At 39.9% G+C, this 21382-nt stretch overlaps 1 protein-coding gene across 2 annotated transcripts in view; it reads right to left on the bottom strand.

Annotated features, from left to right (window-relative positions):
• Window positions 1–21382, bottom strand: part of RBMS3 (RNA binding motif single stranded interacting protein 3) — a 463288-nt gene that overhangs the window by 107555 nt on the left and 334351 nt on the right. For both annotated transcript variants that reach the window (XM_087712894.1, XM_087712895.1), the window contains exon 6: window positions 19445–19524. In XM_087712894.1, the coding sequence (XP_087569020.1) occupies window positions 19445–19524 (80 nt within the window). The remainder of the gene's footprint in view (window positions 1–19444; window positions 19525–21382) is intronic.

Raw genomic sequence — 21382 nt, 5'->3', positions numbered from 1 at the left:
TGCTGCGGGGACTGAGGAGTCAACTGGAGTAAGAGGAAAGAAGCGAGGGTGATACCCAACGTTAGCCAGGAAGGGTGTTGTCCACATGGAGGTGTGCTGTGAGTTGTTAAATGCAAACTCCTCCTCAGGCAGGTAGTCGGCCCAGTTGTTCTGCTGCTGATTCACGAAGCAGCACAGGTACTGCTCCAAGATCCCAATCACCTTCTCCGTTCCCCCCCATTGGTTTCAGGATGGTGCACCGAAAACAAACAAATCCATCAGCCCTTTCCACGGTCCGACACAACCTGATCGGGTAGGGCGTGCAGCCAGAAGAAGTTTTAAGCTCTTCCATGGTCCTCCCCAGCCACTCCCACTCCCCACCCCTGCATTGCCAGAAGATGTGTTAGCCTTGCCAGTTGCTGTGTGACTCCCATAGCCCCCTGCAATTGCAGAAACAGTGCTGGCCTTGCTGCTTACCTGCTCCCCCGCAGTGCCAGAAGCAGTGCTGGGCTTCCTGCTCACCTGCATGATCTCCCAGCCCTCCCTGCAATGCCAGAAGCTGCACCGGCCTCGTTCCTTATTTCCTCTTTTGTTGGAGCTGACTTAGTTGCAAGCCAGCTGTCTTTGTAAAGCCCCCTGGAGTTGCCCTTCCCTCCCTTCCAAGTGCCCCCCAACACACTCTTTCCTGTCTGCTCCACAGTAGCCCTGGAGGCTGCTACTACCCCCTCCTTCTGCTCCTGGTGACAGATCTGCAGATCCCTAAAACTTGCATAGCAGTCACAGTACTTAAAAAAAAAGTATCACATGGTGCCCTCACAAGCACCATTGCTTTTGCCTGCCATCCTATTGCCCCCATGCAGCCAAAGGCCTGGGTCAAAGGGTGCTTGAGTGACTGGGCAGGGACAAAGGGCCATTTTCTGTGGAGAATGGCAAGGGGAGGATCATCAAAGGAGGAAAGCTAGGTTCTAAATGGGCTGTGACCAAAAGTCCATGCCTAAACTTCCCATTCCTTTGGCATATGACATTAAGCTGGCAGGAATAGCCAACACTCTAGATGATAGGCTCAATATCCAGATGGATTATGACTAAGGTGACCAGACATCCTGATTTCTGTGGGACAGTCACGATTTCTAACAATTTGTCCCATGTCCCGGGCTGTTTTAAAAAAGTCCCGATTTTCTGGCTTCATGTTGAAAGCCCAGTGGATTTGCTTAAGAAATCCCAACCGGGGTAAGACAAAAGACACCCTGTCTAATCCCTCTCTATGTCTCAGTACTTTCATTGAAGATATTAAAACGTTAAAGCAAGAAAACGAACCCTCCTGCACCCCTTTTACCTCATTTTATAAGAAAAGATACCAGTACCATAGAGCTGCAGGAAATACTTGGCTAGAGAAGTAAGGACTGTTTCCTCCTGGATTTCCCAGAGGGGAGGGGCACGGAGGTTGGAGGTCGGCTCGTGTGGAAAAAATGGTGGCAAAGTTTCTTTGAAAAATGTTTCCCAGGGACTAATAATTTCACCATTTTAATTTGTTCAGTTCTTTGTATTAACATCTACATCATTCTGGATTGACTTGGAATGCCTGCCTGCTGGTAAGTGAGCTGGGTTTTTTTCTTTTATTTTTTTATGTATTTTAAAATAATATTTTATTTATTGTGCATAGGATTTTTTAAAATAGTTTTATTCTGTGTGGATTCTTTTTTAAAATTTTCTAAGACTATTTAAAAAAAGATTCTATGCAAAATAAATTGAAGTGAAACCATTTTTAAAAATTCTATGCACAATACTTTGAAATATATTGTGCATAGAATTTTTAAAAATAATTTTACTTCAATTTATTCTGTGTGGAATAGTTTGAAACGTTTTACTTCAATTTATTCTGTGTGGATTCTTTTTTTAAATTGTCTTAGACTATTTAAAAAAAGATTCTATCCAAAATACAAAATACCAGCTGCAGTTATTCACTTAAGAACTGTGGCAAGAAAGGTGGTATAGTGACCAAAGTTACAATGGCATTGAAAAAAGTGATTGATTACCATTTTTCACACTTAGCGACCATTTTCACACTTAGCGACCGTTGCAGGATCCTCATGGTCACGTGATCAAAATTTTGATGTTTGGCAACAGATTCGAATTTATGATGGTTTCAGTGTCCTGGGGTCATATAATCACCTTTTGACAAAGTCAAATGGGGAAACCAGATTCACTTATGTTATTAACTTATCAGCTGCAGTTATTCACTTAAGAACTGTGGCAATAAAGGTGGTATAGTGACCAAAGTTACAATGGCATTGAAAAAAGTGACTGATGATCATTTTTCACACTTAGCGACCATTTTCACACTTAGCGACGTTGCAGCATCCTCATGGTCACGTGATCAAAATTTTGATGTTTGGCAACAGTTACAATTTATATTTGTAAATTGTAGTTATGTTGAAATAAAAAAATATTACAATACTATTTTTGCGTTATATGAAAAAAAAAATTTGCTCCGTATAAAATTTTTAATAAAGCCCCTCCCCACCCCCGGTCAAAGGTGTCCCTCTTTACCAATCTGAAAATCTGGTCACCTTAATTATGACAGACTTGAATACTGGACCCTATCTAACAAAATGAAATTCAAGTGGAAAAAAATAGTCTTACACTTTATTTTATGAATAATTTATACTTAAAAATGCAAAACTCTGAAATTTCAGAGACTCCCAAAAGGCAGAGGGACCTTCTTGATGAAATACTGGCAGTAACTATGATATTGTGAATCCTTATAGTTTCTGATCTTACAGAAAAGCATCAGCAGCTCTAATGAAAGCTAGCAAAGGGATTTGTAAAAAAACAAAAAAAACACACCCTAGTGGATGCCAGTGGTATTTCTTTGTTACATAGGAAGGACCCTTCTCCCAGATGATAAGGCAAAACAGCATGATCTAAGTGTGGAGCAACAAAACGTTTGCAGCAGAAGTAGAAGGAAATAAGTTCTTTCCCTTTAAAATAACTTTCAGAAATTAGGGGGAAAAGAGAAAAATCTTGGTTTATTTCATTCTTTTCCTGTCTATAGCCCTGATATGACCAAATGCATTTTGTTTTTTTATTCTTCCCAATAAAAAAAAGTTCAAAAGAAATTATGCAAATGAGATTCAGATTCTGCCCATCTGCTTTTCTTTTCATCAGCAAGATAATTCTCTGAAAACAGAACAGGACTAAATTTGGTATGCAGAGAAAGCCAGCCAACCAGCTAAAAAAACAAAACCCAAATATGAAAATTGGTTGGATCTGGCAAGAATGGAAGAAACTAAACATCAAAAATATCTGAAATTTTCGGGAACTGCATCACTCTACTGGACTATGATATATCACTAGATTATATAATTAAAATTTAAGAAAAAGAGAAACTTGTTGCAATGCCCCATACTTGCTAGACTGTATTTTGTATTGGGAAAAAAAATCAGATTTTACATTAATGGTATACAGGCAATTTTCAACTTACAACAGTTCATTTAGTGACTATTCAAAGTTACAATGGCACTGAAAAAAGTTACTTATGACCATTTTTCACACTTACAAGCATTGCAGCACGCCCATGGTCATATTATTTACATTCGGGTGCTTGACAAATGGTTCATATTTATGACAGTTGCAGAGTTCTGGGGATTGTGTGATCCTGTTTTGCAACTCTCTGACAAGCAAAGTCAATGGGGAAGCCAGATTCACTTAACCTAATTTAACAACTACGAGGATTCACTTAACAAATGTGGACAAAAGATGTAAAATTTAACTCATTTTACAAATTTCTAACTTAGCAACATAAATTCTGGGCTCAATTGTGGTTGTAAGTCAAAGACTATCTGTACTACTGCTGCTTTAGGTTTGAAAATAGATAGTTAAGAAGGGAACAGTTAAGAAGGCCAAACAAAAGTCTAGATCAGGGTGTCAAACTCCATTTTATTGAAAGCTCCATCAGCATTATAGTTGCCTTGAAAAAGCAACTATAAGACTATACATGTAACACTATGTGGGCATCACTGGTTCCACACCGCTCTCTGGGTGCGGCTCAGTGGTGAAATTCAGCAGATTCTGACAGGTTCTGGAGAATCAGTAGCGGAAATTTCAGAGAACTGGCAAATACCATCTCTGGCTGGCCGCAGAGTGGGGTGGGAATGCAGATTTTGCAGTAGCCTTCCCCTTGAGTAGGGAGGGAATGGGGATTTTGCAGGATCGTTCCCCTGACATGCCCACCAAGCAACAGAACCATTAGTAAAAAAGTTTGAATTTCACCAATGGTGCTGCTGGGTCGGGATGGAACAAGTCACATCAGCTAACTCAGAAATGTCAAATTTAAGGCCTGCAGTTCTATCTGGCCCACAGATAGAACTCTGGAAATGGTGAGGACCTGACAGCAGTTGCAACTTGTTGGCTTCACCCCGACCTCCCCTGTCCAGCCTCTCCACGCTATGCCTCACCTCAACTGGACTCACAGAAGCAATTGCAGGGGGGCACCAAGCAACGTGCAGCAGTCGCATGCAGAAGTGATCACAGGAAGGGAGGGGGGCGCCAGGCAAGCAGCAAAGACTTTTGAGGAATTATTACAGGTTGGAAACTTTAGAGTCAGCTCTGTCCTCTGTCCTTGTCTTCTGGAGATAAAACTGTGTTAGGACACCTCTCATACCATTAAAATTGGGCAAGTCATTGCTGCTATATTTGGAGATCTCTGTGGCACCCATGCTGCTGAGGGACCGCAAAGATGCATGTAAGGCAAGTTTCAGCCTAATTTTATTCCCAGAAACAATTCAGATACTTCATTTACATTTCCCCCCCTGCACCACTCATGCACACTGCCAGAATCATATTGCAGGGGCATTTGGGGGGGGGGGAGATCTAAATGAAGCCTCTAAAATTGTTTCTGAGCAGAAAATTAGTTTGAAGCCTGCCCTGTCTACCTGCTTGCCTGCGGTTTTGTCTCCCTCAGCAGCATGGATGCCACACAGATCCTCAAATGTGGCAGCAATGGCTTGCCCCATTTATATGATAGGAGAGCTCTCTTAAAACAGTTTTATCTCCAGAAGACAAAGGCAGAGCTGAATCTAAAACTTCCAACCTGTAGTTATTACTCAAAAGCCTCCGTTGCTTGACCGGTGTCATCCTCCTGAGATCGCTTCAGTACACCGCCACTGCTGCAAGTTGCTTGGCTGGCCCTTCTCCCCCTGTGATCGCTTCTAGAAGACCAGCCGAGGCAAGGCTTGATGGGGCTGAGCAGGATAAGATGAGGCCAATGAGCTGCAGCTGATGTCAGGCACTATCAACACCCGCATGGTTGTCACCTCCTGTTTAGATGGCCAGGGAGAGTGCTTGGGCAAGCTGGGCCATGTCAAGGTCACAGGGGCTCCAGCCCCTTGCAGTTTCCAATGCGGCCTATCTAATCGCATCATGGGCTGAATCTGGCCAGCAGGCATTGAGTTTGACATGTCTGGTTTAGATAATAAATTGGTCAAACTGAGCAATCACTACAACTCTGCTGGTCTCTTGAAGACTTATTCTGCCGAGCAGGTATTTACAATACTGTCTATTGTTATTTGTAACTATGTTGTTCATATATGAGGCTGACAGAAAGAGTACAAAAACATATTGTAACAGAGCAAAGACGTAAGGGAAAGACAACACCTGGAATGAAATGTCTGATAACATTTGAAAAATTATTCATTTTAGAGACAGATGGATTTCAATATTTAGTTAGGAGTCATAGGACTGTCAATATTAAAAATATATTAAAATAAGCAACATTGTACAGACAAAAAGGGAAAACAAGAACAAAAGTCATATCTTTTCATTTCAACTTCTTGCTTGGCTCCTTACCCTTCTCTACAGTGTAAACTCACCATATAAAAGAATGTTAATGAAGAGTACACTTTAAATGTATTAAATTGAATTATGCAAGAAAACAGCAGGATAACAACAGATGTAGGTGACAGGTTTAGTTTCATTTGATGAATGTTTGTTTTGTTGTTCTGAAAAATTAAAGTAATTAAATATTTAAAGAGAACAAGCAAAGCTTAAATTGACTTGGATGAATTTCTTTCCTCCCGCACAATAAAGAAATAATGTCATCTGCGTGTCAACTGTTACTAGGGTGAAGATAACAGAGAGGAGATTTTGTATTTATTGTTGACTGTTCTTTTAGTGTTTAAATTTAATGTTTACTTTTACTGTAAACATTATGATAGTTTTGTAAATATCCATTTAAATCTTTGGAGGCAATTTTGTTATTTTAATTCTGCCTGGATAATTTGGAGCAAGTAATCATGTTGGAGGAAATCAGAATTGAAATCAAATACTGTTCACATACTGAATTATAGATTACAGTCCATGTATGTAAACCTCATTTAATCTCTGGTGACTAATTTCCATGTAATGGCAAATAATTTATTTTATACTTTTTTTGCTGTTTGTATTTTTTTAAAAATAAGTAGCATTTTTTTTTCCAAAAAATTCAAAGTTTTTTGCAAAAACAGGGGCATTTTTGCCTTCCCTCCCTGCTGAATTCTGTAGAGTGCTTCTGGGAGTTGGAGGAAGGCAAAAACACCTCCATTGTTTTGGGATGTGGGGGCAGGGCTTCTATTCAATATATAAGATGCACCAACATTTCCATGATCTTTTTTTGTGTGTGTGTGTGCATCTTATACTCCGAACAATACAGTATATAAAACAAATATTTACTATTATTATTAATTTTCCAAATTCCTTCTCACTCCTAATTTGATATATATCAATTTTGGGTCCTCAACCAGAGACTTGGGAGTTTGAGGGTTCTGCTGGTATGTTAGCAATACGCTCTTCTGGACAGAGACTCTCTGATATTGTTCCTGGGATCTGCTGGAGCCATTTTCCCAGCTTATGAGTCACAGGACTGAATGATACCACTATTGGGACCATTTTGGCAAATATCTATATTTGTATCAATCAATGTAGCTATACAAACACACACACACACAAAGTTAGATATTTATATAAAAATGCATAGATTTATATATTTATAATTTATATATATGACATCATATGAATATATTTGCAGTAACAAGGGCGCACTAATGAACTTGAACCTGAACTTAAGTCTATTGCTATTTATTTTAAAAGAAAAGTATCATAATTTGGCAATATAGATTTTGTCAGTGCTGACACATGGTTTATGATCACACCCCAAAATTTGTCCATCTCTTTTTAAAGCATGGACAAGATATCAGAGAGATAGATAATGATTTAAAAGATAGATGATTTTTTTTCTCACACTTTCCTTGCCATTTGAATGCCTATGGATAAAACTAGCTAAGGGAGAATAGAATGGGTTTACTGTAAATTTAATAAAAATCAGCTCTTTGAGACAGCTCAATAATTTCTACAATACTCTCATTTTCTTTCCCATTCCTCAATCCCAAATTTATTTTATCAGTTTCTGTAGCTCCTCATCAAGTGACTCTCAATAGCTACCGTATTTTTTGGAGGATAAGATGCCACTCTTTTCCCCCCTAAAAGACGGTGGAAATGTTGGTGCGTCTTATACACCAAATACAGCCATTATTGGCCTCCATAAACCCTGCCCCATGCATCCTGATTCTCTTGAGGGTGGATCCACATGCAGTTCCTGCTGGCATCCCAAGCTGCAGCTAAAAAGGAACTCTTGCCTGACGTAGAGAAGTCCCGCCTGTCACATGATGAATGTCCTTGACCACTTGGACCCGGAATGCTCAGCCTTGAGAAAAGGCAGGTTGTTAAAGGCAGGTTCCCTAAATTGCTGACGCAGCACAATTTCTACTCACAGGGAGAGAGGAGAGATTGTGCTGTGATGGAAAGCCTGGGGGGAAGGCTGGGGCGTGGGGCATGGAGGAAGCTGCTGCACTGTACTGTACTTTCCAAAATTCTGGATGGACTCGATCTTCCTAAAGGGTAAGGCTTTAATCGATCTCAAATCTGCTTGGCAGGGCAGGACAAAACATTTCTCTCCGCGCTTTATTTTTCCACTTCCCTCTGACTGGTGGCGATGCAGAGCCAATTCGCCAAAGGAGCAGTGGGCTCGCTTCTTCTCTTCAGTGAGGAGGGAAAGACACATGTGGGCTGCTGAATGGCCCCTTCTGTGCTAGACTGGGAATGGCCCATTGGGCGAGTAGGGGTAGCGATCCCTTCCATTTGGATTAACGGTTTCTCGCAGCGGCGTCTGAGCAGTGAAAGGAAGCCCAAAGAAAATGACCTGGTAAGGCTGCCTCCTTGAACAACTGGGCTTGTTCACAGCCCTCTCGCAACCCCACTGACAGGCCTGCAGCCATATTTTCTTGTGTATATCAGGCATGCCACACTTTCTAGTATTCTATTTTGCATTTTCTATTGTGGGAAAATGGGAGGGGAGATTGTACGGAGGTAGGTGATATGTAGCCATAACAAAATTCTTTCTAGAAAGCCAATGTCATCCTTTGTCTTTGCACATCTGCACCTGGAAGCTGCCAGCATGGCAGTGGAAGATTGGACATGTGATGGACTTGTGTGTGGGGGGGCAAGATTTTGAACTTTCAACTGGGTAGGAAAACCGGGAAGCCTTCAGATTCATTTTTTTCCAGATGTGCCAACATGGCTCTCTTAATAAATTGGAACTTTGAGCAATACTTTGCCTTGGACTCTGATTTAATTTTGGATGTTATTTGGAACCCTGACACCCACTTCCTTAGTCTCAGGGCAAAAGCAGGTGCCAGGCTCCAGGGAGACGATGCTAATAGCCTTTTCCAAAGAGAAAGTGGATCCTGAGAAAAGCCTTCATGGAGAGATTGGTCCTCTTCCCTTCCTCTACCCCCACCAATCTACCAGATCTGTCATGCAGTGCTTATTGCTATTGCTGCTATTATGCCCATGACAGATCTGGACAGATTGGGGTGGGTGGAGGAAAGGAAGAGGACCGATCTGCTCTCCATGAAGGCTTTTCTCAAGAGCCAAAGCCTTTGAATCAAGCTTGATTGTATCACATTCTAGGTTTTTAACTTCCCAATCTAGTGTCCTGAGTAAAAGCCTTTGTGGAGAGCAGATCGGTCTTTTTCCCTTCCTCCACCTCCCCCAATCCACCCAGATCTGTCACGCAGCAAAGAGATACAGTAGCTAGGTGCAATAGCAGCAATAGCAATAAGCATTGTATGACAGATCCAGGCAGATTGGGGTGGTGGTGGAGGAAGGGAAGAGGACCGATCTGCTCTCCATGAAGGCTTTTCTTGGGACGCTAGATTGGGGAAGTTAAAAACCAGAGGGAAAGAGGAAAAAATAAAGCACGCAGAGAAATATTTAGTCCTGCCCTGCCATGGGAGGTGTAGAGAAAAGTGGATTTGAGATCAATAAAATCCTTACCCTTTAGGAAGATTGAGCTGTTCAGTTTCAGAAAGCCCACAACACAGCGTAGCAACTTCCTCCAAGCGCCCCCCCCATCTTCCCCCAGGCTTTGCAATCACAGCACAATCTCCCCTCCCCCGTGAGTAGAAATCGTGCTGCATCAGCAATTTAAGGAACCTGCCTTTAACAACCTGCCTTTTCTTGAAGCTAAGCCTTCCGAGTCCAGGTTGTCGAGGACATTTGCCATGTGACAGGCAGGAATTCTCTAGGTCAGGCGGGAGTTCTTTTTTAGCCGCAGTTCAGGACAGGCCTGTTTTTTCACTTCCCAAACCCCCCACACATCACATTTTTGCACTCCCCATTCCCAAGAGCACTTTGCAGGCCTGCCAAACTCTCTGCATGCCCTGTTTTTCACAAAAAATGGGGTGTGCAGAGGCTTTGGCAGGCCTGTAGTATGCTCCTGGGGAGGGCAAAGACTTTTTAAAAAAATTAACTCTTGAAAATCTTGGTGCGTCTTATACTCTGGTGCATCTTATAGTCCGAAAAATACGGTATTTGCCTCAAGCACTAATCTTTCCCAAGCACATAGAGAATAAAAGCCTGAAAGGGAGATATTCTTCTACTTTTAATTTGTGTTTGGAGTAGGTTAGCAAGGAAACTTTAATAATATTTAGTTGACTGTGATTACAGGACACTGATTACATAGGATTTCCTTTCCAATCAACAAATTTTAATAAAAGGTATAAATCAGTAACTTGATTAGTCAAAAATGTGCTACTGGAACTCTTTTTTTTAAAATTACTGACATGGCTCTCTTCCTACATTGCATGGAGAATCTTACCCAGATGAATATTTTAACAAAACTTTTTATTTTAATTAGTTTTGTTTTGCTTTGTTTTCCTTAAGGCAGTAGTTAAGACCATGTAGAGAATTAACATATTGTATGCTTCTATAATGTTATTCAGTAAAGAGACACTATGGATTTGGAGATTACCCAAAATGGTGCACAAGAGGTTAAACAGATGGATTAGTTTTCCTTAAATTAATTCTATTAGACAGAGGAGGATACTCCACAGAAGAGAGTAATTACTCAGAGCAGCTATAAGGTGATAGAGCTGCACCTGTTATTTTAGGCACTAAAGTTGGAACCAAAACTTCAAATTGCACTATATTTTACTATCATAAAATAAAGGTGGTCTTTCTCCCCCTATCCAAACTTTCTCTAGTTGTCCAACTCCAAAGGCTCTGGAAGCCAGTACAATAAGGAAGTCAGATGTGAATTCTTGCAGAACCTCCAAAAACTCCTGTGGAAACAGTCTGAGAACTATATGTCCCCACTGGGAGCTACCTTGTATGGGCCATGTCGACCTCTCCACAGCTTGAGAAAAATGCTTGACAGTAAGCAGCATGAAACATATCCTTGGGTCTTTCTGGACAGTGGAGGCAAATGCAATATTCCCCAAGGTTGGCACACCTTGGGAAACAGTGCAAAGCAGAATTAATGGGTGGCAGCAATAGTAGAGTTGAAGCCCTGTAGTGGTGGCAGATGGCTGAGACTGCTGGAGGCCTGAGTCTCTACTTCACACCCAGTAATGTAAGTCAAAGGAGAGAATATGTAGGTGGAAGCTACAGTGCTCTACCATGGATAGGTTGTGGTTAGTTATAGTGCCATAATTGTAAATGTGAGCACATTACTATGTGCCCAAATTCTGATCAAGTGATTCTTGAGGCACTGCAATGTTTGTAACTTTGAGTAGGGGTCAAAATTCCTTTTATTCAGCACAACTGTAATTTCAAATGCTTGCTGAACAAATAGTTGTAAATTGAGAATACCTGTATGGCATGATACAAACCACCCCATTCTATCCAAGCATCATGATGCTTGCACCTATGTACACAAGGGACAAAATTTACGTTTCAGTTTTTGATAAAATCATGACTTGCTCCATGAGACTTGGTGAAGAGCTATCAACAGATAGACCACATCCCAACTTCACTGGGTTGCATTCTATACTTCTGCACTAAGAAAGACAATTAACTAAAAAAAATGATAACCTTATGGGAGACTTTGCCAATTGTTCTAGGAATTGTGTGCTATTTCAAATGAAGCATTTATTCATTACAAATCATATTTTTATTACATAACAATATTTCTCTATATTATGGCAATTACTCAGAAAATGAAACTTTTTAGGGAGAAGAAGAGATAGTATTTTTTTGTTACAGGCATGCCATTAAAATGGCATGGAAATAGAAATTCTTTTAAAATTTAAAATGATTTTTTTCTCATTTATTATCTTTCTTCTTTTTAACCATCAGCAAAGTCTTCTTCTAATCTAGTGAGATTTATGGAGAAATGTCCAGTATTCTAAAATGGAGTAGACCACTAAAAGAAGAATATTCATAATGATGAAAAAGAAATGACTTAATATGACATTGCTGATTTACAGTGTCCACGGGCATTCACGAAGACCCATTAGGAGTTATTTTTAAAAAAATGTAACTTCAAAAGATTAAGCAATTGGGGAAATATCATCCAGTTTCTATTTGTAAATATTTTATGATTAAAGTGCTGTACTTTAAATTTCAAAATGTTTTAAAGTGACTTGAAAGCTAGAGTGAAAGGGACAGGGGAGACCAGGGGTGGGTTCCTGCCAGTTCTAACCTCTTCTATAGAAGAGGTTCCACAAATCTACAGTGCCATTTAGAATCGGTTCCAGCTCCCTCCCTCCGCCTGTCCACACATCATCAAGATCATCAAGATGAAGAGCAAGAGGAGAAATTCTGGGAGTTGAAGTCCACAAGTCTTAAACCTGTCAAGTTTGAACACCACTGAGGTTTTTTTTCTAAAGGATTAGGGATGCAGGGGTCTTGTAACTTGACAGCTTTAAGACTTGCACACTTCAAGCCAGAGTTCCTGAGCCAACATTTTGGTTGTTAATCAAGAGCATTGTTAAGTGAGTTTCACTACATTTTATAAGTTGGCCACACCCACCCAATCACATGGCTGGCAAGCCACTCCCACCCAGTCACATGGCTGGCAAGCCACTCCCACAAAGCAGGCCACACCTACAGAAGAGGTTCTAAAAAATTTTGAAACCCACCACTGGCGGAGACTGAATACATTGTGCAAAAAAAGGTGGGGGGGAACAATTAGAAACTTCATGCTTAAATTGGAGTAATTGTTTTCAGTATAAAAAGTTCATGAGACAATTGCTCTAAGTATACATATCGCTCTGACAATTTCAGACACTTCTCTTACCACATGGAGTCTGTTCCCGTCATCCACCTGATGCACCTCGTCCCTGCTGTGGGCTGCTGTTGCCACCGCTCGGCAGACCCACCCACCCAAAGGAGGTGAAGCAGCCAGCTAGAAAGGCTGAGTAGAGGTGGTAGAGCACTCTTAGGCCCAGCTGGCAAAAGTCAGCCACCCTGAATGGGGAAAGCTGAATCCCCATCAGTACAATGGCTGCCCAGGCCCAGCACAAATATGAGGGGGAGCATGCGATCCTGGCTGGGCCTGGGCAGCCATGGTACTGATGAAGATCCAGTTTTCCCCACTCATAGTGTTTGACTTTTACCTGCTGGGCCCGGCCATGCTCTACCACTTCTACTCAGCCTTTCCAGCTGATAGCAAAAATGAGATGGAGTAGGTGCGTTGATGCTGTCTGACCAACTTCCTCAACTTGTCTTGGCCCACGGAAGCAGCAGTCACCATGGCAAAGGCACAGGCGGGAGGCACATGGTCTGGCCTGCTGGATGTGCTGGGCAGCTTCTGCCCATTCCAGCCATGTAGAATTGAGTAGGCATTTCTGGAAGGCTGCATCATGTGCTTCTCCCCCTCCACTATGCCTGCTGCCAGCCGCAGCTACACATGCTTCTTGGACCAGGGCCAGGAGGACATCTTTCCCTCATGCGGGTGCACCCACACAAACTGGGAGATGTGAGTGGAGAACTACACAGAGGCAATGATGGGGAAGAATCAAAATTGGAAACCTCTGTCCAGACCCTCTGACAGGTTTTTAAAAAATCCTGCTGAGCAGCAGCTTTCCTTTTTGCCCATTCTCCCCTTCATTGCATCTATACCTGATACCAAGAGAGAAGTTCTGTTTCTGACCCCCTCTGGCAATGCCAGAAGCCACTGGCACTCCCCCTCCGCAATCATCCATTACACATGGCAGACAGAAGTCTCATGCTACTAAAGGTCCCATTCCATCTCCTTACTATCTTCTTCCTTCCTCCAGGCTCAGAAAGGGATGAAGGCAGGGGGATAAATTGGCAGCCTGGCCCTCCCACACAAGGGTGGGGTGCTAACCTGCAACCTGATGGCTGCTATCTGGGGCAGACTGGCTGCCATGGAGAAACAAACATTAACTTGGGAGAATGCAAGTGGTGGGTTTCTACTGGTTCAGCCGAACCGGTAGTGATTTGGTGGCCTGGGTTGCTGGAACCAGCAGCTATCCAGGCCTGCCATGCCCCTGAACCAGTTCCTCGGTCAGTGCCATCGGCAGCACCATTTTATTTTTCACTTCTGTGCATACAAAAAACAATTTTAATTGTACTACTCATGCACGTAAAGTGCACACAAGAGCGAACCAGAAGTAGTGCCTGCTGGCTCCCACTCCTGGAGAATGCAAGTGAAAGAAACTGAAACTGATAGAATCATCTACCTCTGCTCATAGGAGAGTTTAGTTTATTTCCAGTAGGATCAACAACTAAGGATTTGCTACTTCTGAGATATGTTATTAAGGCACCTAAATCCAATTTCCTATTAGCTTCAGGTGCTTGAATTTAAGCATGATTCTCCTAAGAATAATGATCAGCACGGATTTGAATTTTGAATTATAGCAGGATTACTGAAATTGGGCATATTAGGTGTGTATACACACACACACACACACACACACACACACACACACACACACACACACACACACACACACACACACACACATATATATATATATATATATATATATATATATATGTGTGTGGTTTTTTTATTTGTGCTGATAAATAAATAAAGGGAGACTAGTATAGATCTAATTCAAGCTATTTAGCTCTCATCAGCTAGCCATACCCTTACTGGGATTCGAACCTGTGCTGTATTGCATCTTAGGCAAACGTCTTAGCCATCAAGCCACAGGTCTCCTCCTTATCAGCTGAAGCCAGGGAAGAAGGTATATATTAGTGTCACAACCCCTGGTAAGCCCCAAATATGGGAGGAAGCTAACTGCTTCCAACATCTGTCAATCGGCTCGTCACAAGAGTCCATCACGACAGAAACCCAATATTTTTACTGTTGCCTTTGTTATATATATATATATATTTATGGGTATTTTTGAATGTCTTTCTGGAGAAATGGCAGGTTGAAGGCAGCTCACCCACAATTTGTTTGAGACCCAGGCTGGTTTCCTAAGGCCAGAAGTTTCCTAAGGAATGATATGGGAACAACAGGATTCCACAGGATTAACTTAGTTTCTTTTATTTTTGTTGATTATGTTTTCATCAAAATTATGTCTTATATCAAAGGAAATCATTCCAATGACTACCAGCTTTTGTAATGCTTTGATGAAGAATAAAAGGAACTAATCCCATGTTGAATTGTCCTGTGACTTGTTGCAAGTTGGCCATGGCAAGTTATTCTGCAATGAGGTGGCCGTGGTGGTTCAGCTGTGGTGAATTGGCTATGGCAAGTTGGCAGCAGAAAATTGACTATGGCAAGTTGTCCTAGATTTGCAAGGAGAATTCAAGAAATCAAGAAATCTCCAGACAACTGCCACTTGTGAGAGAGTTGTGGGGAGAGATTTCTTCAATGGTCTAGTAAATTGCCAGCTGAGAAGCTGTGGTAAACAGATTTAGATCTGGCCTCCCCATTTCTTAAACATTTTAAGTAACTGACTAACTTCAAGTTCAAGAGAAGCTTTCCTCAATTACATAATTCTTTCTGTCTTGGTAGCTTTCAATAGCTCAGAACAATTTTGAATTTAGGAAATAGTGATCTGGGAGTTTGGATTTAAAACAAGACAAAGATTTGGAATTTAATTTTTGAGGGCAGAACTAACTTTTTATTTAAAAAGATTGAAACTTACTTTTCAAAGATTGATGTTTGAAGTCTCTTTTTATTCTCCTTGCTAGCATTTATTTTTTGTGGGAATTTGCTATTTCTGTGTGCTGATATGTTTCTTAGTACTACAGTACTATAGTACTACACTATAACACACAACAGTACTATATTATAATACAGAGACGGGGTGGCTCAGTGGCTAAGAAGGGTTGGCAATTCAACAGTTCGAATCCCTAGTGCTGCTTAATGGAGTGAGTTCCTGTTACTTGCCCCAGCTTCTGCCAACCTAGCAGTTCGAAATAACATAAAAATTCAAGTAAAAAAATAGGGACCACCTTTGGTGGGAAGGTAACAGCATTCCATGAGCCTTCGGCACTTAGACCACAGAGACATCTTTGGACAGTGCTGGCTCTTCAGCTTTGAAACGGAGATGATCATCATCCCCTAAAGTCGGGAATGACTAACACATATGTGCGAGGGGAACCTTTACTTTACAACACAGAACAATACTACTACTTTGACACGAGGAAGGACATAAGTGGAAAATAGGTTCAATGCAATGAAATTCTATAGGCTGAATTAAATCAGTTCACTGCTCCTTTTCTTCTCCTCTCATTTTCTTTTTACTTTTTTGCCTTGTACTTGGCTTACTATGTAATATAGTTGTAATGGATTTGGGATAATTAGGATGTATGACATAAAAGAGTACAGTTACAGTAAACATTGGAAAAGAATAGTGATGTATAAAAAATAAATCAGATCTTTAAAAAAGAAAGGAACACACTTTATCATCTTAGTTCAGCATAAATCTTAGATCTAAAGAAGAACCAGAGATTGGGGAAATTTCTTATTACTTATTTCTTGATCAAATCTAAAATTAACCCTTGGAAAGTGAAACAGATGATGTGTCCTGGAAGTTCTCTTGAGAAAGAAATAGCCAAGTGTTATTTTCTTTTTTGTTTTCCCCTGAACATAATAAATGTAAGCAATAGCAACCCTTTGAAAATTCATTCTATACAGTACTGGAGCTTTAAAACAGCTTCTCCTGGCAATACAGAAAACTATTATAATGGTTTAGATAACACATACTGTATTTCTAATCATAGATATAAAATTTCCACTAGGAGACTTGTGGATAGTGAATGGCTTCAAGAATGGACATGGAATTTACTTTAAAAGTTTACAAGTTTGCCTGTGGTTCAGTTTAAAGATACAATTATTAGGAATACCCTAGAGCAGTGTTTTTCAACCACTGTGCCGCGGCACACTAGTGTGCCGTGACATAGTGTAAGGTGTGCCGTGGGAGAATTACTTTATATATAGTCAATATAGGCACAGAGTTAAATTTTTTTAACATTTTCTAATGGTGGTGTGCCTCGTGATTTTTTTCATGAAAAAAGTGTGCCTTTGCACAAAAAAGGTTGAAAAACACTGCCCTAGAGACAAAAACTGAACTCCATTTTCTTTATTCTTTTACCGCTGCATATGTATCAGAAACCATATTTAATATTAACCTTATTATCAACATATTTAACATATTTAACAGGCAGCAAGATGACTTGCATATAATCAATCAATCAATCAATCAATCAAATATTCCCCAATGCATATATTTATATACCATTTTTCCATAAGAGGAATCCTTGAAACTTAGCTTGTTTTCCTCTTTATTAAAATGTTTAATATCTTTAATAAATTTTCCTTAATATTTTCTGTCTACATTATTGCTATTGCTCAGCTGTATCTTTGCTATTCACCATTCTTCTTCCCAAAAACACAAAGGAGATTTAATCTTCCGTATAAAGTTATTGTAATGAAAATTTGAATCAGTAAGTCTTAATGTTAATTAGACAATAATTTTTATTTTTGATATAAATGCAACTTTTCAATCTCATCTTTCTTGAATTTAAATTTTTAATAAAGGGGTTGGAAATATTTTTTGGAAAGAGGTTAGTGTTTTTTAGATTCAGACTCCATCTAGCCCCGTGATGGTGAACCTATGGCACACATGCCGCAGGTGGCATCCTGTGCCCTTTCCATGGGCAACTGAGCTGTTGCTCCAGATCAAGGTTACCAGGACAGGTTCAACTGGTCATCCAGTCTCTGCTGCGTATGCATGGGGGGCAGAGGGCATGCAGGGGACCACTCACACATGCATGGGTTGTGGGGTGTGTGTGGAGGTGCATGCACAGGGAGCATGCGGGGAGCACGCACACATATGTGGGGGGTGGGGGTGGGGCACGAATTGCACTTTGGGGGGTCGGGCATGTACGTTTGCACACGCACTTCGGGCACTCAGTCCAGAAAAGATTAGCCATCACTGATCTAGCCTCTCTTCATCAAACAGTTGACGTTCTAATGCAATGATGGTGAATCTTTTAAATACTGAGTGTCCAAACTGCCTATGTATGCATGCCCAAACTGAAATGTGCAAGAGCCCACGCATGCACAGATATGCACAAACCCATGCATGCATGGAGTGCTTCTCACTTAATGACATCAAACAAGAATTGCCATTGCTAAGCAATGCAATCATGTGATATGGTGCTTTATAATCATATCATGTAGCAATGACAATTCTGGTCCCAATTCTGAGTGCTGAGTGCTAACTGTATTAATATTTTTATAATCATAAGATTAATGTAAATCAAAAAATTTTCCCACTGTTTTAGTCTTTAGAAAATACTAGCTGACTATTTCATTGGAAGTATAAAAGTGCAGGGTTATTTGCTCATATGATATAGCCTTGCCACACTAACCTTCTGTTTTTGTTTAATACTCCTTACAATATTAATATCATTTATAAAAGAATACTTGGTTTAAAAAAGTAGAATGGATTCTGAATTATAGATCAAATTTTTGGAGTTTATCATATGGAAAATTAAGGATTTTTTGAGCATAGGTATAGCAAAAAAGATTATTCTTTTATATTAGAAAAAACATGCCACTCTAGATTTACAATGATAATATGTGTTTGTTCTCTACTTTTAAATTGGCTGTCTACTGACCTAACGAAAACAAAATATTTTTTTCACCATGACCATCAGAGATTGTTGATGGGATTGGTTCCTGGCATTTTGCATAGTTTTTTTTATGATAGTTTTAAAGTTTTAACTGTTTTTCTGGTTATCTTTTTATGAACTGTAACCCACCAAGAATCATTTTATTGGAGAAATGAGTAACATATAAATTTAATGAACAAAAAAACCCACATTGTTTAAAACCAGACCAGAACTGCCTTTTAGGTATACATTTTTGCCTTTTTTTCCTCTTCCTTAAATGTTTTTCTTGTACATCTTTCCTTGCCCCCTTTTTTCTGCATATTAAATCAAATTTAAAAAAAAACATAAGCTACATCAAAACAAATTAAGTATTCAGGAGGCAGGTCTGAATACAATAAACTAGTATCAGCTAATATTGTACAAGTATTTTGATTTAACATAAACTAAAAGTGACAAAAAGCAAAAAGAAAACTAATCAGCAGAAAAAAGAAAGGAAAGAGATCTAAATATTATGTATAATTACATTAAAAAAGTAAGTCTATTTTTTCCACTGAAAAATAATTAATTATTTTGTATTGATGCTATAACTTTTTTTTGCATGTCACTATTAATTACAATTGTATTAAACATTCAATGTTTGAACTAATAAATTATATATAAAAGTTATTCCAGTTTTTGGTTTAATTTTTAAAATCAAAACATTTTGAGAATGCCTTCAGGTTTGGCAACCAATAAATGTCTGTTCTATATAACAGTTTACCTCAGTTTAATTTATATATAGAAAATACATGCCTAATAAATGTAAATTCATAAAATTCACATCAGTTATTAAATACTTGAATGATCAATACTTTATGTGAGGAATAGGAATGTATGCAAATTGCTAAATTAAACATGTGACAACTTTTTTTGAGCTATGGATAAAACAAGCAATAACTCCTAACTATATATGGAAATAGAAATGTATTCTTTAGGACCTTGCAATTCCAAAATTTCCTCCTTTTATTGCTGTTTGATTGAATGAACAGTGGAAGACAATGCTTACCTGGCACACCTGGTGGTGTTTTCAGGTATTTTCCATTAAAATGTTGAATTATAACTTCACATTTTTCAGTAGATTCCATTCTGAAGAAGAAAAAGAAGTAATGCTGGTCATTATTACTGAACAACAATTTCATTTTAATATATTGGGTGCATATAGTGAATTCTAAATAAAACCAACTAAGTCAATGCAGATGATACCAGATGAAAAAACTGCTGTATATTTTGTGCATTTAATGTGGAAAAGAATTACAGTGGGAAAAGAAGGCATCATTTGAATAGGTCCACTTCTCAAGTTTTAGAATTAATGGGTCTCAAATATCAGGACCCAATAGCAATTCATTGGTGTCAGAGTTTGCAGCAATCCAGCACACAAGTAAATAATTGACCAGGGTTCATTTATAGAAGAAACTTGTTTAAATACAATAATATGAGGCATGATGCATGTATCCAATACTCATGCAGCTCTTGCAATGTGGTAGCAAATACAAGCATAAGATATAGAAGCAAGGATCAGAACTAGAAGTCACATAAGCAGGAGAATCACAGAAGCTACTCTTATATATGTACAGACCAGTTAAGACAAGCTACCCCCAGGCTTCGAGCTGTCTCACATGGCTCACAACAGATCCTGTTTCTTAGTCACCAAATAGTTCCCATTGGCTGACTTGTTATTATGGCTATCCCAGTTCATAATTTCTTACACACTGACAATTGGCAATACATACTGTATACTTTGTTTACATAGGACTTAATACCAAATCTTTAAAATAGAAGATTCACATCTGTCAAGTTATTCCATTCTTACTAAATATTGATATAATGTTTTAAAGAGCTGTGGATTTGTAAAATTTTGTATGTAGAAATGACATTAAGAGACTTGAAGAAGAGCCATAATTAAGTAATAATGTGATTGTGGGATAATATAAGAGACAGTTTAACCCACAGAATGTGGGTGTCGCCATCATTTCAGAAGGGACTCTTTCTAGGGTTTTTTGACCTATAAAGGAGATGGAAGAGAAATGCATTTTCAGCTATAATTGCAATATTAATGTAACCTTGCAATAAAGTAGAATTAGTTCATCTTAGCAGGCATCAAATCTGGGTTTTCTTACAAGACTGCTTTTATTTTCATGTGAGATCAAGTAATGACGTTGTTAACATTTCATGAATTCCACCATGTTTCTTTGGAGAGTCATAAACTGCCAGACAATATTTTAGAATCCCCATCTCCACTGATGGGGTAGAAGTCTTTTGGATGAATTCAAGTGGATTTGTTGCCATTTAGCATGAATGTATGTATGCACATATTTCCATATATTGTTCATATACATAGGCATACATCAGGGGTGGGTTGCTCTCAGTTCACACCAGTACACCAGAAGGGGTTCATCAAATTACTGTACCTTTTAGAATCTGTTCGTCTGGTGGGACAGTACTGGAATGCTCCCTTCCACCTGTCCCCCCTCGCTTTCCCAGACCATCCGCACCATGCTTTCCCCGCCTGCTGCTCACTGATTGGCTGTCTAACCAATTGCCCGCCTCTGAGAGGCAGTGGGGAGGGGCTTTCTCGCACGCCTTCTTTCTTTCTCTGAAGATGTGTGAGAAAGCCTTCCCCATTGCCAAACATGTGAACTGTGAAGGAAGGAGGCTGCAGGCTCATTTGCCTCAGCTACGCAATCTCCTTTCATTCTCCATCTGCCTCATTCACTCGTTCGGGCAGCAGAGAACGAAAGGAGGTCGCGTAGCTGGGAGCAAATGAGCCTGCAGCCTCCTTCATTCCGTCCTTCCCTCAATGCCCACCAAAGCACTGCTGCCACTCGGCTGCTGTTGCTGCCACCATGCCCCCTCTGTGTGCCCGGCGTCCAGCCTGAGTGGTAGTGAGCAATGGTGGTCCTTGGGTGGGATCAGGGTGCACACAGGGTGAGTGAAGTTTGCAACC

This window comes from Thamnophis sirtalis, unplaced genomic scaffold (assembly GCF_051295495.1).
Source record: "Thamnophis sirtalis isolate CommonGarterSnake01/CBP01778 unplaced genomic scaffold, rThaSir2_p1.2 scaffold_4, whole genome shotgun sequence".
NCBI lineage: Eukaryota > Metazoa > Chordata > Lepidosauria > Squamata > Natricidae > Thamnophis > Thamnophis sirtalis.
The sequence above is the reverse complement of the archived record's forward strand: the minus strand, read 5'-3'. Positions and strand labels throughout refer to the sequence as shown.